This window comes from Anser anser (assembly GCF_964211835.1).
Source record: "Anser anser genome assembly, chromosome: 19".
NCBI lineage: Eukaryota > Metazoa > Chordata > Aves > Anseriformes > Anatidae > Anser > Anser anser.
The window spans coordinates 7,629,994-7,651,144 of record NC_139740.1 but is presented as its reverse complement, the minus strand read 5'-3'; the positions used below and the strand labels follow the sequence as shown (position 1 = coordinate 7,651,144).

Genomic DNA, 21,151 nt, shown 5'->3' with positions numbered 1-21,151 from the left:
ACCTGTGACCCCAGAACGAGCTGGAGGGGAAAGGGGGGGCTGCCAGATCCCCCCCTTATTTAATTAACGTGATTAACGCCGCTGGCCCTACAGGTGCCCCTGACCCCCACACACCACCCCAAAGGCTGTCCTTTGCCACAGGACTGGTTGGGGGGAGGATTAAACCCCATACATTACCCTGCCCCGCAGGGGAAGGGGCTGGGTGCCGCTCCCTGTGTGGAAAGGGGGCCGCCCGCCTGGAAGGTTTTATTGCCCCTTTTTTACAGGCCAATCCCATAAAAAGCCCCAAATCTGGCTGGTTTCTACCCTTTCACAGCAGCTCTCCCAGCAGCGGGACATGTCCCTGCAAAAAAACCCCTCCTAAGGCAGCGAGGGCTGGGGGGCAGCCAGCCCTTAGCCCACGGTGGGGTTTCCTGAGCGGCCCCATGGAGCATTTTAGGGTTGGCTTCTCCCATCCCCATCCCTTGGCGGGATCCCTTACCCTGCTCTCGGTGCCCCCACCTCCCCCTTCCCCTCCAGGGAGGGTCCCTCTGGCCGTGCCCTCGCCCACCCCAAAGCCACCAGCCCGGGCTCTTCCCCTGTGGGGTTTGTGTTTCGTGCCTTCTCCGGCCCAGCCAGGCCGGCAGAGCTGGGAGGAGGCCGGGAAATTGGGGTCGGAGGGGAGCTGAGGACGTGGGGAAGGACCTTTGAAGCACCTGGGCTGATTGCGGGGTGGTACCGGGGTGGTGGAGAAGGGTTTGCCCCCACCGAGCCCCGAACACCCCGATTGTGCTCGCCTCGCAGCCACAAAGGGATTCTGGATGCTCCGTCGACGTAAGATACCCTTTATTAAACATACTCTTAAAACCCGAAACATGCTCGAAGCAGAGTCGTAAGCAGCAGTCTGGTTTCCTTCCTTCAGTCCCTGACGGGTGGGTGGCTGGAACAGGGGGGCTGCCCCGCGGGGAAAGGGGCTGCCGCCCTCGCCCCGCACTGCCGGGGCTGGTGCCGGGGGGGGTCCGGGGGACGCAGCTCGGGGACACGCGGCTCGCAGCAGCCCCAGCACCCCGCTGCTCACCTCCTGGCACCCCCCCGGGGCCAGGACCTGCCTGCTGTCCCCCAACCTCCCCGAGCACCGCGGCAGCCCCGTGCCACGGTGCCTGGGGAGCTCTCCTCGTCCCTGCTGGAGCCGGGAGGGATGCAGGGACACCCCGCAGCATCTCCCTCGTTTTCCCCGCGCACACGGGGAGCCGGGCGGCAGGAACGCCCCTAAAGGGCTTTGTTCCCTTTCAGAACCCACCTTTCCGTCCTAAAGTGGCTCTGAAATGCAGTTTCCTCCTGAAAGGAGGAGGGAGGGCTTTGCTCTCACATCTGCTTCGGGGGCTCTCGCCCAGCTCGTGCTGCTGAGAAAACCGTGGGGAAGGGGCTCAGCAGCCCCTCGGGGGGGGCAAAGCTCACTGCGTTGGGGTGCTGGTCCCCGAGGAGGCTTTTGATGGATCCTCGTGCTCTTCAGCGTGGAGCCTGGCCTCTGACAACGGCCCCATGGGGTCCCCGAGGTCTGGGGCTGCATCCCTGCCCCACGGGTCCCTGAGTGCCCGTCCCCCTGAGCAAACCCCACTAACGCTGCCAGCCCAGTGCTGGAGGGATGGGGATGGAGGGATGGGGTTGGCAGGATGGGGGGCAGCTCCCCCACCCTCGTCCAGCCCCTGCTACGAAGTGCGATGGACACACAGAGCAGGACAGGGTGGCAGGGGTGACAATTTTGGCACTTGTTCCAGAGAGAGGGCACAGCCCCGAGCCCCGAGCTCGCAGCGGGGCGGAAGACAGTGAGGTTAAACTGGCGATGCCCCGGGGCGCTGGTGACGGCGGGGACCAGGTCCCCTGCCACCCCCCTCCGTCCCTGGGGACAAGCCACCTTGCGGAGCTCGCATGCTGCCCAGGAGGAGAAAGGGGGTGCAGGGGGCCGGGGAGGGGCAGTGCCATCACCGCCAGTGCACCGGTGGGGACATCCCACGGCATGGCACGGGGACGTGCCAGCAAACCGGGGGGGCCAGCCCCCCACGGAGGTCACCAGCTCGTGCACTGAGGATGCCACTGCTGCCACCTGTCCTCAACCCGTGGCCACCCTCCTGCCATCGTCCCCCTGTGGCCGTGCCCCGGGACCCCCTTTTTGGGGTGACCCTGTCCCGTCCCGCTGTGTGCTGCAGGGGGGGCAGGAGGGGGACCCCAGGCTGTCCCCATCGGTGCTGGGGGACAGAAAGGTGCTGACAGGGGGGGCTGCGAGGTGACACAGTTCTCACCACCCCCCCCCCACTCTGAGCTCCCAGCTGTGGCCACCCCGTCCTTCCACTGGGGCAGGGGACAGGGAGGGAAATACGAGGTTATCGGCTTTTCTTTCAGAAATAATCAGTTGCGCTACAGCCCAGGGGTGGAGGTGGCGGTGCCCGGGTCCCTCTGTGCGTGGTGGGGGGGTGCGTGCGCCCCCCGGGCTGAGCCCTGGCACGGGCAGCGCTCCCACGGCCGCCGCCTGCTCCGCGGGAGCCGCACGTTGTTTTTGGCTGCCTCCGGGCCTGGGGGAGAAAAACGGGGGGTTAGGGGCTGTGGGAGGGGGGCTCGGGGCTGAGAACACGACGCTGTACCCGAACACCCCCAGGGGAGCAGGGGCTCGTGAGGGGGGGAGACCTGGGGGGAGCACGGTGCCGCTTGGGGCTGCCAGTTTGGGCAGCTCAGCTGGGAAACCCCAAATCTCCGCTCCTGTGCCAAAATATCAGTTCTGGCAGGGGGTTCCCTTCCAGCACCATCCGGTCACCCGAAACTCGAGGTTTTTACAGGGCTGTCCGGCGATGCAAACTGCTCCGGCCTCAGCCCGCTGGGGCTGGGAGCTCAGCCAGGGGCAGGGCAGGCTGCGGGGTCCCCAGCCCTGGGTGCGGGATGGGGCCAGGGCACTGGGCTCTGCGCCCTCCCCGAGAGGAGGGACAAGTGCTCACAGCCCCAGCCCCGCGTGCTGCGCACCCAGGTCGCGTCCCCCCCCCGTGGGAAATGGCTCGGGAGAGGGACAAACACGAAGCGCCGTGCGGCACGGCCAGGTTTCACCAACCCCAACTGAAGGGGGCTGCCTCTGCCCCCGCCGTGCACGGGGAGGGGGCCCAACGCCGACCCCCTGCGGCCCCGCAGGCGCCCAGGGAACCTCACCCAGGACCGCGCGGGGACCGCCAGCAACGCCGGAGCGCGGGCTCTGCAGGTCTCCTACCTATTCGTCAATGTCTATGGGGCAGGAGTCCGGCACCGCGGCTGCGTGGCGGGGAGAGAGCAGAAGGCACGTGGTGAGCCCCGCGGGTTATGGGCAGTATTCGCACGGCGAGGGGCAGCGGCACGGCGGCACACGAGGGACGGGCGCCGGGGCTGCTCCCGTCACGGGAACGGTCGGGGAGAAGGAGCCGCGGGCACCGGGCACGGTCGATATCGCTTGTAATGACCCGGGGAGGGGGGACAGGCAGAGCCTGGGACCCGCTCACCGCCACCCCAGACACCAAGGTCACTCACGGTGGTGTGCTGGGAGGGGATGACCCCCGAACCATGCTCCCCCCGCCGAGGTTCAGCCCCGTGCCCAGGGCAGCTCTGAGCCCCGGGGGCTGCGTGGGGGCACCTCAAGGTGAGGCTGAGGACAAGCGCTGAGGTTTTTTCAGAGGAAGCAACGAAAACCCGCTGTGTGATGTACGGAAGGGGACGGCTGCCACTTCGAGTGGCTTTTCGCAGCAAGCTCAGGCTGGAGAGGGAGGCAGGTGAAGCCTGCGGGTCCCAGAGGGCCTGGGTAATTAAACAGGACCGCACGCACGCACGCACGCAGAAATCACATTTAGAGCTCGCTATTGCCTACGTCGCTCCAGCGCCACGGTGCCTTTGCGCAGATCCAGGGTGTCCTGGAAAGGCTCCCGAGGCTCGGGGCGGGACGCGGGGCCACGGCCACGCGCACACACACACATCTCCTTCCCTGGGGAGACAGGGACGGGCTCCCCCCGTCCTGCACAGACCGGCTCCCAAAGAGCAGCGAGGCAAAACCCGAGCAGCTCACGCAGCCCACGGCTCAGAGAATCCATGGGGTCACACCAATAAAAGCTCCTGCGGGATTTCAGCTCTTCCCAGGGCAGCGGAGCTGCCTCCACGCACTCCCCACCTCGCTGCTGTTATTTCCAGCACGTGCCTGCCCCCGGCTGCCCTTCCGTCCCCAGCAGAGGCAGTGGCCAGAGGCTGCTCGGCCCCAGGAACCCCCCTGCAAGCCCCCAGGGCTCCAGGAACTGCCTGAGGATGCGGGTCTGGGGTTTTTCCTTAAGCCCTGTACCCTAAATCCCCAGGATGGGGCCTGTCAACTCCTCCCGAACCATTCTCCCACCAGATTTAGATCCGCAGAGATTTCACAGCAGTGCTAGGGACGAACAGACATTTCCACGCTGAAGAACCACGTCCTGCGCCTTCCCTCGTTACAGAGAGGGCAAAAACCCACCCGTGGGTCTAACCACGGCTAAATGTCCCCACGAGAGAAACCAGGGGAGGAATATTTAAAAAAAAAACAATAATCCCTGGTCAAGGTGACGTTAAGCATTCAAGGCACGAGGCCCCAAATTAAAAACCTCCGTTGTTCATGCCTGCCTTGTGGATGCGGTCACATCCGAACCTGTAAGAGCCGGGTGGGAAACTCCGTCCCCAGCTCCCCACTGGGAACTTCCACCTCCTCCAGCCCCCCCGGCACCGGCCCAGCCCCGTGGATCGCAGCCCAGCACCGCCGACACGAATATCAAATCGTGGCTGCTCCAGTGCCGGGCTCCCACTGGGAGCTCCTTGCACCTCTCCGCCCCTTCCAGCGCAGAGCCCCCGCGCCCCTCCAGCCGTGCTCTCCCCCTGCAGGCCAGGCACCCAAAGCCCCCTCCCCAATTTTTCGGAGGGGGGGGGGATGGCAAGCAGCGCAGCCGCCGGGTGCGCGGAGAAGCGCGGGGGGGGGCAGGCAAAGGATGGCGGCCGCATCCTTCGCTGCCAGCCCATCGCTCGGGCTGCAAAGCTCGCCCCTCTCCCTCATCCTCCCCCCCCCGGCACGACCGAGGGGGACGCAGGCAGGGGTGTCTTGAGCACTGCCCGGGGCACCCAAGGGACACCCAAGGGGCACCCAAGGGACACCCAAGGGACACCCAAGGGACACCCAGGCAGCTGCCTGATGCTGGAGGGGGACGGGGCAGCTGGGGCAGGCGCCTGTTCCTCCGCCAGAGCCTCGCCGTGGTTCCCCAGAGCAGAAAACCACCGGGAACAGGGCAGCCGGCAGGCGAAGCTTTCCCAGAGGGGAAGGGGGGAGAAAGGACCCCGGACTGGGGGGGGGTCCGGGTGCTTTCAGCCCCCAGCCCGGCTCTCCAAGCGCCCACCGCAGCTTGTGCCGAAGGGAAAAGGCTGGGGGGGGGGGTTGCTTTCAGCTTGTCCACAAATGTATTGACGCAGAGCTGAGCGAGAGCTCCGGGCTCGCAGAGGGCTCTTTTTGGCTTTTTTGGCCCCATTTTTGCCCCCCACCCCGGGGCTGATGGAGAGGACGCGGGTCCCCTGCCCTCGCCCCCCCCGTCACCAATACATTTGTCACCTCTCCGCAGCTCCGGGCAGGGAGGGGGCACAAGCACGGGCTGAGAAAAACGTGTTGGCACAGAGTGAACATGAACTTCCACGTGGACGGAGGGGCCGCGGGACGGGAGAAAGAAGAGGGAAAAAAAAGGATGGAGAGAGGGTGGGGGGAAACAGAAGAGAGGCAGAAGGAGGGGGGGAGAAAAGGTACGAAGGGATGGAGGAGAGGGATGAGCCTTTGGGGCTGTGCTGGAGGACAGCCGGACCTGGAGATCCTCATCTCCCTGGGCCTGGAGGAAGAGGAGGGGGAGGCAGGCAGCTCCCTCCTGCTGTCCCGACGCTGCGGGGCCAAGGCTGGAGCACCTCTGGGTCCCGTCCTGACCCAAAATATCACTAAATACACCGTGGGCTCCGGTTACGCCACACGGCCACTCGTGGGGAGGCCGGTGCCCATGCTGGCATCCAGGGCCGACGTCCCCCAAGACCCTGGCCAAGGGACAAAGCGTCCCATCCGCGGTCCCCGGGCACCACGGCGGGGACAGGAGGATGCTTGGACATATGGCCGGGGGGGGGCACGTGCCTGGTGCTCAGCCTCGTGGCAGAACGGGCGGTGAGGAGCTGGTGGTGGGGCTGGGCATGGAGGGGGATGAGGATGGGAGGTGAGGAAGAGGAAGGGGGGGTGGGATCCGAAGGGCAGGGGTGATGCGGGGAGGAGTGGAAGCACCCCCCCCCCCCCCAGCCCCAAGTTCATGTTCAGCAGGCGGCCACTCACCAGGTAAGCGGGCCTCAGAGCACAGCTTATTGTCCAGCGCTTTCACGTGTGCGATGCCCAAGTCATTGTTATTGTCACACCTCAGACCGAGGAACGCGCCTGTCCTCCGGCCTGGAAGGGAGTTAACGCGGTTAGCCGGGGGCGTGCGGCCGGGGAGGGGGGCGCTGCGGGTTTTCCTCTCCCCACCCCCTTTAAAAACAAAGCGGGTAGGTTAAAAATATCGCTTTTAAACCAGGAAGAGAGCGGAGAGGGCCAAGAGCGGACAATAATGCCTGGGCTGGGCGCGGGGGGGGGGCACGGTCCGAGCCGCTCCTTTCCCTTGTGCCGGGGGGGGTCCACGGGGGCACCTCCCTCGGGCACCAGCAGCGCGGGTGCGGGGGTGCCGGGAGGAGGCAGCGACCGGCGCGTGGGGCGAAAGAAGCCGTAGCCAAGCTTTGCACGGAGGGAGGAGGGTGTTTTTTTTTTTTTGGGGGGGGGGGGGGGTGAGAGGTAACCCCGCTTCTTACAGCGTCACGCGCACGCCGAGAGGCCAGCGCCCCGGTGGCGCGCGTCCCTTGGATGCGGGAGGGACGTTCCCAACCGCCAGCGGCCCTGCTGGGAACGGGCGTCAGAGCTGGAGGCTTCCCCCAGACACCTCATTTCCCGGTGTTGGACCCAGCAGGCTTGCACCCGAGCTGAGCTCCCCACGAAGGAAGGGCGGCCTCAGCCTCTGGGGGGCCCAGGGAATGCCAGGAACGGCCCCCGCTCGCTCCTCACCACGAGCCGGAGCCTCCCCGCGGGGCTGGGACAACCCTCTGCTCTTTTTGCCGGTGAAAACCCGGCGCTGGGGAGCGGCGCTGAGCCAGGCTCCTGCTCTCCAGCTGGGCTGATTGTCCAGGTTGGACAGGGGGGAGAGGCTCGGGGCCTTTTCATTATTTAGAGACTCGCAAGCAGGGGAGGGGACGCACCGGGGGCCTCCCCACGTCCCGAAAGAAACCCAACCCAAGCCGCCTGGCAGCTGGCGGCACGGGGGTGACACCACCTTTCCTCGGCTACCTGAGCGCGTGGCAGGGGGCAGGAGGAGCGCTCAGCGCGCACGTGGCGGCTTGTGAAAGCACGCCGGGGGCGGGGGGAAAAAGAGAAGGAGGAAAACAGCCCGAGGGGAACAGCTTCGCACCCCCTTCCTACGGAAACCAACGTGGGGATAGCGCAGGGAGAGGTTTTCGGAGATGTAGAGAGAGACCTTCTTGGCAGCTTGGGGGAAAAACAATGAAAAAAACCATCGGGAAGCCTCCTTTCCTCTTGGAAATGGCTCCGGCTGCGTCCCGCGGAGGGGCAGCAGGATGCGGCCAGGAGCAGAGCAGAGCATCGCCCCCGCCTGCGGCACCCGGCCCCCGGGGAGCCCCACTGGGACCCCCCCGTCCACCACCCCGGCAGGGATACAGTCCCCGAGCACCAGTCGTCACCTGCTGCCTGCCCCGGTGTTCCCACAGCCACCTGGCCGTCCCCGTCCCCCTGCTGTCCAACCCACCCGTGGACGGCCCCGCCGTGACGGACGCGCCCCCAGCCCCGGTGCCACCAAGACCCCCCGCACTCTCCCCGTGGCAGCCGGGAGAGCTGGGAACAGCACGGCATCGGCCACCCGCGGTGACACCAGACCAAAAGCAAAGGGGACAAGAGCGACCCGGGCCTTTTACCGTCGTCCTGCGTGGGCGACGCGTCCTCGTCCTCCAGCACGGCGTTGCCCTGCGGCACAGAGAGGCGGCGCTGAGCGGCAGCCACCCCGCGGCACCCGCCCCTGCACGTGTCCAGGTCCCTTCTGGGCAACGTTCCCCGGCCCCGGGGGTGTCGGGAGGTTGAGCCCAGATGCGGCACCTCTGGGTGCTGCGGGGAACGGCCCCACCGCCCCATGTGTCCCCAGGGAAGCGCCCTCAGCGTGTTGGGGATGCTCAGCCCTCTGTGTGCACCCCGTAACCGGGCACAGCTGGGGTCCCCACGGTGCCGGGAGCGCCGTTTCCCCACGCCACGCGTTACCTCGGCGTCATGCTCCTCGGCCGAGATGCTGACGAAGTTTATATCCAGGGACCCCACAGGCGTCGACTGCAAAAAAAAGGCGAGAAAGAGGGGGGAAAAAAAAAAATAAATGAATTAAAAACGCCCATAAAGGCGGGGTGCTGGTGGGTTTGGAGGAGCCCCCTCCCACCCCATCTCAGGCAGCCGGCCGCGGGGGGCTGCCAGCCCCGTACCTCTCCGTCGGAGGCGGTGGCGGCCGCGGGCGAGGGCAGCGTGTCCCCTTCCTCCTCCGTGCCGGGGGCCACGTAGGAGCCGGACATGGAGGAGACGGTGTCGGTGCTGAGCTGCGAGTGCTGGCTCTGCGAGGACGCCATGGACATGACGGACTGGGCCAGGCTGCTGCTGACGGGCTCTGCGGGGAGCACAGCGGCGGGTAATTAACGGCAGGGCTAACGAGGAGGAGCGGGACGTGGGACGAGGACCCAGGAGACCCTCCGAGGCTGTGGAGAGGGGGTCTCCGGCGGCCGCACCTTCTGGAGAGGAGATGGTGGAGGACAGCGGGGTGCCGGTGCACGAGGACTGCTCGATGGCGCCCGACGAGGACAGGGTGAGGTTCTCGCTCTCCGGTGTGACGCCGCACTCCTGGGAGAAGGGACGGCGAGCTGGAGGGAGACGCCTCCGTGGGGAGGGCGGGATGGGGCGTCTGGGGCAGGGCTGGGGCCTCTCGCCCCCTGGGACAGCACCCGGCGTGGATCCCGATCTTCAGTCTTCATCCAAAGCACGCCCAGGAGGGGAAGTCCCCACCCAGACCCTGTGTTCCCTGAGAGGCTGCTTGGGCCCCCCAAAAACCCCGTGTCCCCCCCCCCAGAACATCCTCACCGGCTCACCGTGGTCACGGCAAGCTCTCACCTCCTCCAGCCGGGCAGGAGATTTCCTCCTGGTGCCCCTCAGCTCCGACTCGGTGCCCGACTTCTCGTCCTCCTCCTCGGGCAGCACGGAGGAGTTCTGCGAGACGGACCTGCGGGGATTTGGGGCGGGGGGATTCGGGGACCTGCACCCCCTCCCCGGGGACCCCCACCCACCGCCGTTTTGGGGGGGGGGGCACTCACTTGGAGATGCTTTTCTTCAGCTTGAGCCCCGGCGGGGCGCAGTCCGACAGGCGCTCGAGGGGCGAGAGGGCGCGCAGGGGGGGCAGGCGGCCGTCGCTGCCGTAGGGGGGCAGCGGCCCCGTGCCGGGGGGGGCCGCGTCCCCCAGCGCCCGCAGCCGCACCGCGCCCGGCGAGGGCGTCAGCGGCCCGTTGAGGGCCTCCAGCAGCGACACCACCTCGTAGCCCAGGGGGATGTTCTCCGAGGACTGGGGAGGGGGAGACGGGGTGAGGACCCCCCCCGCCCCGTGCTCCTTCTTTGCCCCCCCCCCACCCTTTTGCTCCCATGGGACGCCTGAAAACCAGGGCTGGGACAAACCCTCCGCACCCGTGAAAGCCCCAAATCTGTCCACCGAAGCAGACGCAGGCGGGCAACGCTTTCTCCCAATATCTCCCCCCCCCCCCCCCGATTTCCAGCTCGCGTTTTTGTGCTTCCCGGCTTTACAAACCCCGCAGGGCACGTCCATCCCCAGCCCTTCCCCACCCACCCCCGCGGGGCACCCGAAGCCCTCCCGAGCGCTGACCGAGTGCTCCTCGGAGTCGGAGGTCTGCGAGGCGATGATGGGGTTGAAGCCGGTGGGCGAGAGGGGCCCCAGCTTCTTCCTCATGGCTCGGATTTGAAGCAAGGCTCGGAAAGCTGGAAGAGAGGGGGGAAAAAGGGAAGGAGAAAGGGCGGGCTGGGAACCGGGACGGGAGCACCCCAAAGAAGCCCAAAACCCCATTTTTTTTTTTTTTAGGAGGGTCACCCCCGCATCACCCAGCCTCGTGCATCACCGAGGCTCTCCCCGGGCCGAGGGACCCCAAAACGGGGGTGGGAGCTGCCGGCCCCCCCCTTACGCAGCCTGCAGATGGGGCAGTTGTTGGCCTGGTAGCGCAGGGTGTCGGCGCACGTGTTGCAGAGGCAGAGGTGGCGGCAGGGCAGGATGAGCGTGTCGCGGACGTCCGAGAGGCAGACGACGCACTCGGCGCTGTTATCGCTCACCTCGTCCTCGGCGACCTGCCCGGAGGAGACACGACGACGGCTGCTCTGCACCCCTGGCAATAGGCAGGGTTGCCCCAAAATATCCCCCCCCCCCGAGCGCCCTGAGCTCGCTGCAGGACCCTGCTTCTCCTCCGGGTTTGGCTCCTCTTAAAATGCAGCCCCGGGACCTTGAACCTCCCCTGCTGGGAGCTGGGTCTGGAGGCGGCTGGCCCCACGCGGGGGGACGCAGGAGATGTGGCAGAGCAGCAACAGATCCCTCACCCCGAGCCCCACCGCCCCTCCTGAGCCATCGAGACCCAGCCGCCGCCACCCCAGGGCACCACGCAAGGCGGGGACGCGGGGACAAGCCTTCGAGGGGACAAGCCTTCAGCTTCCAGCCTCTGGCAGCTCCTCTGTGCCCCTCCGTGCCACCAGGTGCCCCAGCCCCGCACCGCCCCGGGCGGCTCCGTGCCGTGCTGCCACCCCCGTCCCACGGGAGCGACGTGATCGGGGGCTTCGGGAAGCGGAGGGGGACGAGGGCAGGTCCAGGGCGGTTCTGGATGCGCCCATCAGGCGCCTACCTTGGAGTCCTGCGTGTTGTACTTGTTCTCTATGCCGTAGATCTCCTGCAGGAGGTAGCTCACCCCGTCCACCTGCAACGGCGCGGGGAGGACGAGGAGGTGGCACCCCGGGTGCCGCTGCTGTCCCCGGGGACACCAGGGGACGTGGCGCACTCACCACTTGCTTCTGCTTGAGGGGCTTCACGCAGAAGGTGCCGTCGGCGTGCTGGGGAGGGGAAAACAAGGGGGTGAGCGCCGGGGCTGAGCCCTCGAGCCTGGGGACCACCCCAAAACAGCCCCAAGCACCTTCCCGAGCTCCCTCAGCACCCGCTGGGTGCCGGGAGGGGGCAGGAGGGCCCCAGCCCCGCTCTCACCTTCTCGAAGGTGGCCAGCAGCACGTGGCTGTGCCCGGCGTGCTCTGCAAGAAAACAACGAGCCGGGGGGGGGCTCAGGGCACACCGAGCCACGGCGGCACACCGTGCAGCCGGGAAAATGGGTGTCCCCTCCCTCACCGTCGCCTTCATCCACCACCGCGTGCACCACCATGGGGAACACCTCCCGGTCCAGGTCGAAGCCCAGCTGCGGGGGGGGGACCGGAGGAAAGGCTCGGTCAAGAGGAGCGAGGTTTCGTCTCCCACCCGCTGAGCCGCAGCCCCCCAGACACCCCCGGGTTTGCCCACCCCAAGGGGGGATGAGCTCCCGCGGGTGCTCCCAGCCAGCTGGGAGCGTTTCAGGGCCATTCCCCAGCCGGTTTCAGACCTCGGGGGTCCCGCACCCGACCCCGTCCCGTCTGACGCCGCTCACCTCCTCCTCGGTCCACTCGGAGGGGTCGACGGTGTGGGAGGGCACGCAGAACTGCTGGCACACGCCCCGCTTGTAGCGCACCGTCTCCGACTGCAGGCTGCTGTCCCTGGGGACGTAGCTGTCCCTCGGGCAGAGGGCAGCGTCAGTAGGGGAGCAGGAGGAGCCGGTGCTCTGCTTCCCTAGGGGACGCGTCTCGGGGCCGGGGCAAAAAGTCCTAAAAAGGGCTAAAATAATTCCACTGGGAGGGGGGACACAACGCCAGGCTGGGCTCCTCACCTCGCCACCCCGTTGTGAAACTCCTCGCTCGCCTGGTAGTAGATGGTTATGGCCACGCGGGCGTCCGTGTCGAAGGTGAACTCCACGTTGTAGTGCACCTTGGCTTTGCTCACTTCTTCCCCCGGGGTCTTCACCTCCTCCGAACACCTGGGGGGGGCACGGAGGGTGCGGGCACCCCGCGGGGACGGCTCAGGGACCCCGCAGGGACGGCTCCCCCGGCTGTTGGGGTGCCACGGGGCGTGCCACCGAGGTCACCACCCCGTTTGTGTCCCCTCCTCACCGACGGCCCCAAAAGGCTCTCAGGGCCTGACCCCCTCCATCAGGGGAAACTGAGGCACGCCAGGAGCGTGCAGCCCGCCCGAGATCCAGGCAGCTTCCAGCCCTAATCCCAACCCCCCCCCCCCAGCCGCAATCCCCGGCCTCCCTCCGATAAAGCCTTTTTGGGGGAAGAAAAAGCAAAAACCACTTCAAAGGCAGCGCTGAGCTCCGCTTAATCCCCTCGCCCCGAGAGGCGCGGGCTGGCGCGGGAAGCTCGCCCGTGCCGGGACTTGGGGAGGGGGCACCCGCACGGGGCTGGCTCCGTCCCCCTGCGGACAGCGGGGACGGGAGCACCCCCCCCTCGCGGGGAGCACCCCCCCGGACTCACCTGACGAGGCGCAGGGTGTCCTTGCGGATGTTGATCAGGCTCCTGAGGGTCTTGACGGGTTCCTGGGGAGGTGGAGCAGCGTAAGGGAACTAGGACGAGAGAGACACCGATGAGAGCGGGCGTAGGCTCCCCTGTCCCACCGCGATGGCAGAGCCCCCCAAAACCCTGACGGGAGCCCCCCCAGAAGCCCCCCAGGCCGGGGCAGTGCCGTGGGGACACCCAAATCCCCTCCCAGGCTGGGCAGAGCCGCGCTGAAGGGAACCTCTCCCCTACAGCCACCTCCCCAAAAGCCCCCCCCACACCGGCACCCCACACCGGCCTCCTAAATGCTCCCACTCCCTGGGGGCCGATCAGTTCTTTCTTTAAGGACCCTACCCTGGGGGCTCCTTTCCTTAAGGCCCCCACCGCAACAGGGCAGAGCCAGCCCCCAGCACCCCCCAGCCACGCTCCCTGACCCCAAAACGAGCTCTGCATCCACCCCAGGTAGCAGGTGGCGTGACAACGGGGACATCACCCTGCTGGGGACAGTTTATGGGGTCTGGCACGCAGAGAGGGGGTGTCTCAAGGACAAAGGGGAAGCGGGGCTGAGGTGCCCGAGCCCCCCCCCCCCGTAGATCCCACGGCGCCGCGGGCGGCCGCTGCTGTATTTTTAGACCGCTGCTGCAGCACGGAGCTGGGGGAGGAGGCTGGGCAGGGGGAGCACGGAGTTAGCTCGGTGCCTGGCGGCAAAGGAACGGCCACAAATCCCCCGGTTTTGACCCCAAGGTGGATGGGGTTCGGGCTGTGGGGTCCCCATCAGCCCCGGTGCAGCAGGGGGCTGCGAGGGGGAGAGCAGAGGTGCGCCACCCTCCAAGGTGACCTTGTCCCTCCCGTGTCACCTGCAGCCACCACGGGGGCTGCGGGGCTTGTAGAGGACGGGGGACACCGCGGCAGACCGAGGGCATCAGGAGGGACCCAGGGGGACACCTCCCCCCAGTTTCTGCCCCTCCTTCGGGGGTCCCCGAGGCGTGCTGAGCCCCGGGGCGCGCTCAGCCTCCCCGGGGGACGATGGAAACGTGATGGAGAGACAGAGCCGGGGGGCAGCTCATGCTGGGATTAACGCCCGGCTCGGTGGCGAGCTGTCACCGTCCCAAGGGGACATCAGGCTGCCGGGCGGGCAGCGGGTGCCAAGGGGACAGCAGGCACCGGCAAAAATCGAAGGGTTTGGGGCTGAGCTGGTGCCTGGGGAGCGGGACCCGTCACCAAAGGGAGCTGCTCGGGTCCCTTCACCCCTCCCGGTGCCCGTCCACCACGTCCCTGGCGTCCTCGCGTGGGAAAGCCACGGTCACCTTCCCCCGGCCGTGGGGCTCGGTGGGGCAGGGGACGGGCAGGGGACGGGCAGGGGACGGTCCCAGCACCCACCGGTGGGTTGAACCTGGGCTGGAGCCGCTCAGCCCGCAGGTGGTGGTGGCAGGGGGCCCTTTGAAGATTAATCCACGGCACCTGGAAATTGTCACCTTTTCCTTGGGGACGGAGAGAAGGGCTGCTGAGTCATTAAGCCGTGCTAACGAGCTCTGCCAGGAGCCTCGGGCACCCACAGACTGCCCGGTGAGGCTGGGAGGGAGCAAGAACCCGCGAGCCGAGCACAACCCGCAGCCACAACCCACGCCACGGGACGACCCATCCTCACTACCCTAATTAACGAAGCAATCCAATCAGCTCACTCATTTACACCTCACCATGCCCTAAACACCCCACGGACCCCAAAAGCCACCCGTCACCCATGGGTGCAGGACCCCTCCACGTGCAACAACCCCGGCGCAGCAGCCACGGCAGCCAGCAGCGTGCCATGGGGCACAGCTCCCCCCACGGCCCCCGGGGGGCCCTTTTGGGCCCCCCCAGGAATTTGGGGTCGGGGCAGGCAGCAGCAGTGGGGCTGGGTGGAATGGGGAAGTGCCGGGGGTAAATTTCTTGCTGCAGGAACCGTTCGGTTGCCACCGTTGGGCCCTCTCGCGCTCAGCTGCGGGCCCTTTTCTGGTGCCTTTTTTTTTTTTTTTAATGAAATTTTGCAAGCCAGATTTGCACAATCACAAAGGGGCCATTTAGAGGACTTCTTTCCGTCCCCTTGACTTAAATCAAGCCGAAAAACAACAGCGAACAATCCTCGCTCCGACCACTATCCCTCTGGGAACGCCGTGCGTGCGCCTGCAGCGATGTTTGGTCCTGGCCAGCTCCTGACGAGGCCAAAAAACCCCCAAATATCCCCGGGGTTTGTCCACGAGCAGGCCCGGGCTGGTTTCTGTGGCTCTGAGGAGCCCCCAGGCCCTTCCCCACCCGCTGCATGGCTGCAGAAGCACCCTGCACCGAGGACATCGGGGAGGAGCGGGCAGGGTCCCGCGGGCAGGATGTGGCCACCCCCGGCCAAACCTCTGCGCCTGCCCAGCCCCGTCACCGCCCTGCAGCTGATATTGAACAGCTCACCCCGAGCTGCTCGGCTTAGAGAGGATTTAGGGCAGCATTTCCCAGACATCAACCCCCCAGCTCTATGGGGACATCCGAAGGAACCCAAAATAAATCTCCCGGCGAAAAGCACCGGCGGCCTCTGACATTTCCAGCCCCGCCACGTCTCTGTAACAGCAGCCCGAAACAAAACAACAGCCACGGAGCATCAGAAAAGGGCTGGGGGCAGCACCAGGGATGCTTAAATGGGGCCTGGACACAGCATCGGGCCGGAACCAATGCGGGTCCTCCAGCCCCAGCCCTCAGATTCCCGCTGTGACCCCAAAATCTCCGAAGCTCAGCCGCTCAGCGCCCCCAGTAATTAAGCCCGAGTGATGCAATTCGGTTTGCAACGCCGTGTTAATTCCTTCTGCTGCTTCCAAGCTGGTCGTCTGCCTCCCCTGCTGCTCCCGGCAGGCTGCTGGCAGGGTTTGTGCCCCCAGAAGCGCACGGGGGCAGCTGGGAGGCTTTCACTGGCGTCAAGGGGATTTCTCAAGGGAGAGGAGGTGAATGCTGGCCTCTGGTTTCGGGGAAAGCAGGCGGGATGGAGAGAAACGTTCGGAAGCTGAGCTGTCCGGGGCGGGCACGCTCATCTTGATCCACCAGAAAAGCTTGGGTGCCTTTTAATTCCTCACCTCGAGGCTTTTTACTGCCTGACCCCTCCCAGAAACGAAACCCCACTGCCAGGACGGTCCTGGTGCCACTTCCTTGCTTTCTAAATGCATCAGGAGCAAACCCCAGCCCCAGGAGCGGGCGCACAGGGACCGTCCCCGGGGAACTGCGGCAGCCGGGCTTCCCCCTGGCTGGCACCCAGCACCCTGCTCGCACACGCACAAGAAGCAAACTGGCCCTAAATCCCTTTCGTCTGGGTAGAAATCCATTTAATAAAAATAACACCGGATTCGGAGAAGCTAGAAAAGGGGCAGAACAGCTCCTGCCCCAACCCCGCAGCTGCCTTTGCCCTTCAGCCGCACGCGAAGCAGCAGGAGCAGAACCGCCCGAGTCCCCCGGGGCAGAGCTCGGGCTCGGCTCGGCCACGGCTCGCGGCTGCGTGGTGAGAGGCGGCAGGAGAAAGCTCTCCAAGAGGGAGAGGGAAAGGAGCCGCGATAAACCAGCCCCTCGCCCCTCACCGTCTCCAAACCACGCGTGCCAGCAGCCCGTGCGCACCCCGGCCAGGCAGGGCGGGTAGGAAAACGCACACGGGCGCGATGGGGGTGATGCTCGTGCCTTAGGGTGGCACCCGAGGGGAGATGTCACCCACCACGCTGCCCCGGGGCGCGCCTACAGAGCCGGTGAGCACGGGAGGGCAGCCCACGAGGGGACACGGACCAGTCCCCTGCGGGGGGTGGCAAGCGGCCAACCTCTGTATCAGGCAGCAGAGAATCCACTCGGCCCGCCCCAGTGCGCTCGGCCGGCTCTGCCCTCGCGAGCAGACGGACACACGGACACGTGCAATCCCCCCGGTGCCTACCAGGACGGGCCGGTTCCCCAGGAAGTTGAGGTCGCTGTTCTCGCCGAAGAGGTAACCCTCGGGGTGCGTGGAGTCGAACTTCTCCCCTCCCATGATGAAGTGGTTGGCGAAGTAGCTCCCTGGGGAGGAAGGACGGACGGACAGACTGAGCGGAGGGGGCACCACGGGGGGGCCGCTGCCGGCGGGGCCAGCGGGTGGCTCGGGGTGGCTTTGTCCCCAGGGCGGCTTTGTCCCCAAGGCCACCTCGCCCAAAGCCTTTCGGACTGGGGCTTGCGGGACGGGAACGTGCAGGGGTGAAGGAGCGACCCTTTTGGTAGCCCTTCTCCCACCCGTTTTGCCCTTTCCCCTACAGCCGGGAGAGCCCCGGGGAGCAGGGGACGAGGCAGCCTCGTGGCGCAGACCTGCTCCCACGGCCCCATCGCTCGTCACGGGTAAGGAGCCGCTGCCGGCTCTGATTTATCGCCCGGAGCAGCCGCGCAGGCAGAGCCGAGATGGAAATCGGCTGGTGCAGGGGCACGGCCCCGTCGCAGCGCCCGGGAGGCGTCTGCTTGGTCCAGCAGGATTTAATCCGAGTGGATTCACCCCAAGCTTTAGCCACGGCCCCTGAAAAAAACACCCACGGCCCCTGGTTGCTTCCGTGAGGCCACATGGCTACACAAACATCCCCAGCTCCTCTAGGGAAATGCTCCAGGAGGAAAATGTTCGGGGTCTGCAGCTCCAAGTGGACGGGCTTTGGGCACTGAAGGCAGAGGCTGCAGCTGGCTCCCAGCCGACGCAGCTCCTGCTCGGGCCTTAACATCCCACGGAAAACCCCAAAACGAAGCCCAAAGCTTGGCGAGGCGCAGGGAGAACAGACCCAGGCTCATCCCAAGGCTGCGGCGCCCCGGTGAGAAGCCGCCCGTCGGTTCTTGCCGCCCGCCGCTTTCTGCCCCCGTTTCCACGGCCGTAATGCCCAGGCGGCTCCCCAGGGAAGGACGCGGCCGGGTGGAAAAGCCCAGGAGCAAAGCAGCACAGCCAAGGGGGACTGCGGTTATCCCGAGCTTTTCCTGACGTGGACTTTGGACAAAAGGAAGAGATGGAAAAAAAAAAATGTTTAAACCTACAGGAGAGCTCCCAGGCACCGGGGAGAAGCCAAAAAATGGAGCCCAGGCTCTGCGCGACGACCCCGGCCGTGGCTTGCTGGCACAGACCATCACCCAGCCTCCCCGCCGGAGGCTGCGAGCACCCTTGGGTGCTGCAGGTCCCCGTGGCACGGCCCAGGACCCTCAGCTCCCCCTTTGTGTGTCCTGGCGGGGCCGGGGGCTCCTGGCCGCGCTCGGCTGCGCCTTCGCCCTCCCGCGGGACTCGCCGCCGCGCAGAGAGCTGCATCAATCGTACACGGGCTGAGCGCTGCAGCCGGCAGCAAGGGAGGTTAAAGAGGCAGGAGATTAAAAAAATGATGGTGTTGGCTTCGGCAGGACGCTGCCAGCCCCGCCGGGTGACCGTGGGCACGGCCGGGCCCCACCGAGGGGCAGACAGGGAAGCACCAGTGCTCTTATTACGGGCTAATTGTAATTAACTCCTCACCCGAGAGCTGCCCCGGGGGGAGGAGAGCCCGACAAGGACGGTCACAGCGCCCGGGGACAGCCGGGCCTTAACGAGAGCTTCGCCTTCAGAGCCCAGAGAGCGCGAGCCGAAGGGACGGAGCGGCTGCTTCAAAGGGCGAACAAAACCCAACTGCTGCTGCACGTTCCCAGCAAACAAACCCCACGCGGCCGCCAGCACCTCGCTGCAGGACGTCCCCAGGCACCAGCTGACGCCATCGGCCCCTTTTCTCCACGAGCACCTCCCTGCACGGCACCCGGGGAAGATAAGGGGGTCCCCCAGGACCTGCGGGGTCCCCACGGACGCAGACCTTGGTGCCCGCAGCCCTGAGCCAGCGCTGCCCTCGCGGGGCTGAGCCCTGCGGCTCTCTCCAACACCAGGGCCCAGCTTTTAGCACAGCCACAGAGCCCCCTTCTCCAAAGCGGCCAAAACGGTGCTGCTTTGCTGGGTCTCAGCCCGCCCGGGTGCTGACGGCAGGGTGCTGTGCCTTGGGAGCCCCCCGGCCCCGCCGAGCACCCACCCCGGCGGCAGCGGGGAGCTGGCGCGCTGCGGGCTGTTGAATTGAACGCTCCAGAGAGGGAGAAAAAGCCAAGCCCTGGCCGAGGAGCTGCTGCGTCAGCCCTCGCCCCGCAGCCCCAGGAGCCCTCGGGGTGTCCCCAGGACTTGGGGTGTCCCCACTTGGCCGCCCCCCTTTGCTCCTGTCCCCACGCTTGCGTGGCCCCAGCCTCAGCCAGGGACTGGGGCTGAAATAAGGATCCTGCCCCCAACCGGGGACCCCGCAGCCGGCCCCACAGCCCCTGGGGCGGAGACCCCCAGGACAAGGAGATGCTCGATGGGGGCAAGAGGTGGCTGCAGCGGCCCCCCCGAGCGAGCCACGGCCGCGTCTGCAGAGGGGGCAATGTCCCACGGCCCCGTGCCCCAGGGGGGCATTTCCAGGCTCGATGCGGGCGAGGTGCTGCTGCTGTGCGGGATCCGGCCCCACTGCCTCCTCCTCTTCCTCCCGCTCAGCCACCGAAGGCAAATCCCTCCGGGATTAGAGGCAGAGCAGCCGTAATCTCCCGGGGCCACCAGCCCGCGCTCGGCGCAGCTGGCCGCGTCCCTCCCTGCCACCCGGGCACCTCCCGCCCCTCTCCGTGGGGATGCAGCCCCGAGGAGGGGTCCCAGCTCCGCTGGATGAGCCCTGAAAGCCCCCAGTTCCCCCCAAAATCAGGGGGTCAGCCCCAGCCTGACCTCTGCCAGCTGAGAGGACCCCGGGAGCCCCCCAGCCGGGCACAGTCCCTACCGCAGGGCAGGGGCAGCGCTCCCCCGGCACCCAAGACACCCCCCCTAAAAACACACGCCAGCAGAGTTCAAACAAAATAAAACCAAAACGAGGTGAGCGCGGCTTTTCGGGACGAGGAGAGGCTCTGGGCCGGCTGCAATTCTTCCCAACGAGGTCTTTATTCGTAACGAGCAAGTAATTTGTCCCGGCGCTAACGACCCAAGCGCTTACCTTATCCTATTAACCCCCAAAATAGTCACCTATTAATAACAGCCGGTGCCGCAAGGATGCTGTGGCGATCCCCGGGCACGCGCGGGCACCGGCCACGGATATTTATTCGCCTTTTTTTGTGCCGCTTCGATGCGGGAACCCCCCCAGGACCCAGCTCCGTTACCTCTTGGCGTGTGACCCCCCCTCCCAGGATATCCCCGCGCCCCCCCCCAGCCACCAGCTCAGCCCAGCCCCGTGGCACGGAGGGGAGGGCCCCGATTTTCCAAGGTCACGCACAAGGTTTGAGGCAGGGCCGGATTCGGAAAGGGAGAGACATCGCCACCGGGGATGGGGACAGGAGCCTGGGGGGGGGGGGGGGGTGACAGCAGAGGTTGGGGTGCTGCTGGGGGGCAGAGCACGGGGGGGAAGGAGGGGTCCCCTGCGATCCCTCCCACCCCAAGCATCCTCCCGGGAATTTAAAGCCGGCTTTGCCCGAGCAGCTCGCAGCGTTCAGCAGCCCCCAGGTGCGAATAAAAAGGGGATTAAAGTACCAAAAACTCGGCCAAGTTTCGCAGCTGGTAAAGGGACCCCCGGAGACGGGGCACCCCCGGGGGTCACCCCGGCCCCAGCCCGGCCCCGCGGCACCCAGCACCGCACCCCAAGTTTTGGGGTCCCCCCCCCCGAGGGGTGCGGGTGGGCGTTGGGGTGGGCGCAGGAGCATCCCCGACCCCACCGAGCCCCCGGAGCGGGCCGGGGCTTTTTGGGGACACCTTCCCCTGCCGGAACAAGGCGATGCCTCGTGTCCCCGTCCCCCCCCCCCTGCGGGATGGGGGTGCCCCCCCCTAAGCGCTTACCGGATTTCGGGGGGTACCTATAGACGGAGTTAGCGGGGACGTCCACCTCCTCCACCCCCGCGTTCTGCCGGCTGCTCAGCGCCCCCATGGCCGGGCCGGGGGGGGGCTGCAGAGGGGCACCCACCCGCCCGGCACCGGCACCGGCACCGGCACCGGGGCTGGCAGCGGCGGCGCCCCCCCCCCCGCAGCATCCCCCGCGCTGCGCCGCGCCCGGCACCGCCCCCGCGCTAGCGCCGGGGCTGCGCCAATGCGGGGCCGGCCCGGGTCGCCCCGCCCGCCTGGCACGGCTCGGCTCGGCACGGGGATGCCGCAGGGCGAGGCGCTGCCCCCGGTGCCAGCCGCCTGCCATCCCCCCCCCCCCCCCCCCCCAAGTTGCCCCCCGGCTGTCCCCGGTGCTGGCACCTGCCCCCAGCAGCCCCCGCCTGGCGCCCCCGGTGTCACCCAGCTGCTCCCCGTGCCACGCGCTGGTCCCACCTGCCTGCCCCAGCACCACTCTCCTGGCCCCCCATCACCCACCCCAGGGACCCCCCCGCCCGCCCCCAGCAGCCCGCCCACCCCCCCCC

The 21,151-nt window shown here is 67.1% G+C and overlaps 1 protein-coding gene across 4 annotated transcripts; it reads right to left on the bottom strand.

Annotated features, from left to right (window-relative positions):
* Nucleotides 1-808: 808 nt before the first annotated feature.
* On the bottom strand, nucleotides 809-20,793 carry RNF157 (ring finger protein 157). 4 transcript variants are annotated; one of them, XM_083805549.1, is made up of 20 exons: nucleotides 20,589-20,787; nucleotides 16,680-16,798; nucleotides 12,731-12,819; nucleotides 12,085-12,231; nucleotides 11,809-11,926; nucleotides 11,517-11,583; nucleotides 11,379-11,422; nucleotides 11,183-11,230; nucleotides 11,026-11,097; nucleotides 10,321-10,480; nucleotides 10,008-10,120; nucleotides 9,448-9,692; nucleotides 9,248-9,356; nucleotides 8,869-8,980; nucleotides 8,572-8,750; nucleotides 8,360-8,425; nucleotides 8,023-8,071; nucleotides 6,347-6,457; nucleotides 3,230-3,270; nucleotides 809-2,549 (listed from the first exon to the last, which is right to left on the bottom strand). In XM_083805549.1, exons 1-19 carry the CDS (start codon nucleotides 20,674-20,676, stop codon nucleotides 3,230-3,232), a joined length of 1,977 nt encoding a protein of 658 aa, XP_083661675.1. In that variant the 5' UTR covers nucleotides 20,677-20,787; the 3' UTR covers nucleotides 809-2,549. The 4 variants fall into 4 exon arrangements, with proteins under 4 accessions (XP_083661675.1, XP_083661673.1, XP_083661674.1 ...); XM_083805547.1 differs by lacking the exon at nucleotides 3,230-3,270 and having other exon boundaries at nucleotides 20,589-20,788; XM_083805548.1 differs by lacking the exon at nucleotides 3,230-3,270 and having other exon boundaries at nucleotides 12,731-12,792; nucleotides 20,589-20,788.
* Between the last annotated feature and the right edge of the window lie 358 nt (nucleotides 20,794-21,151).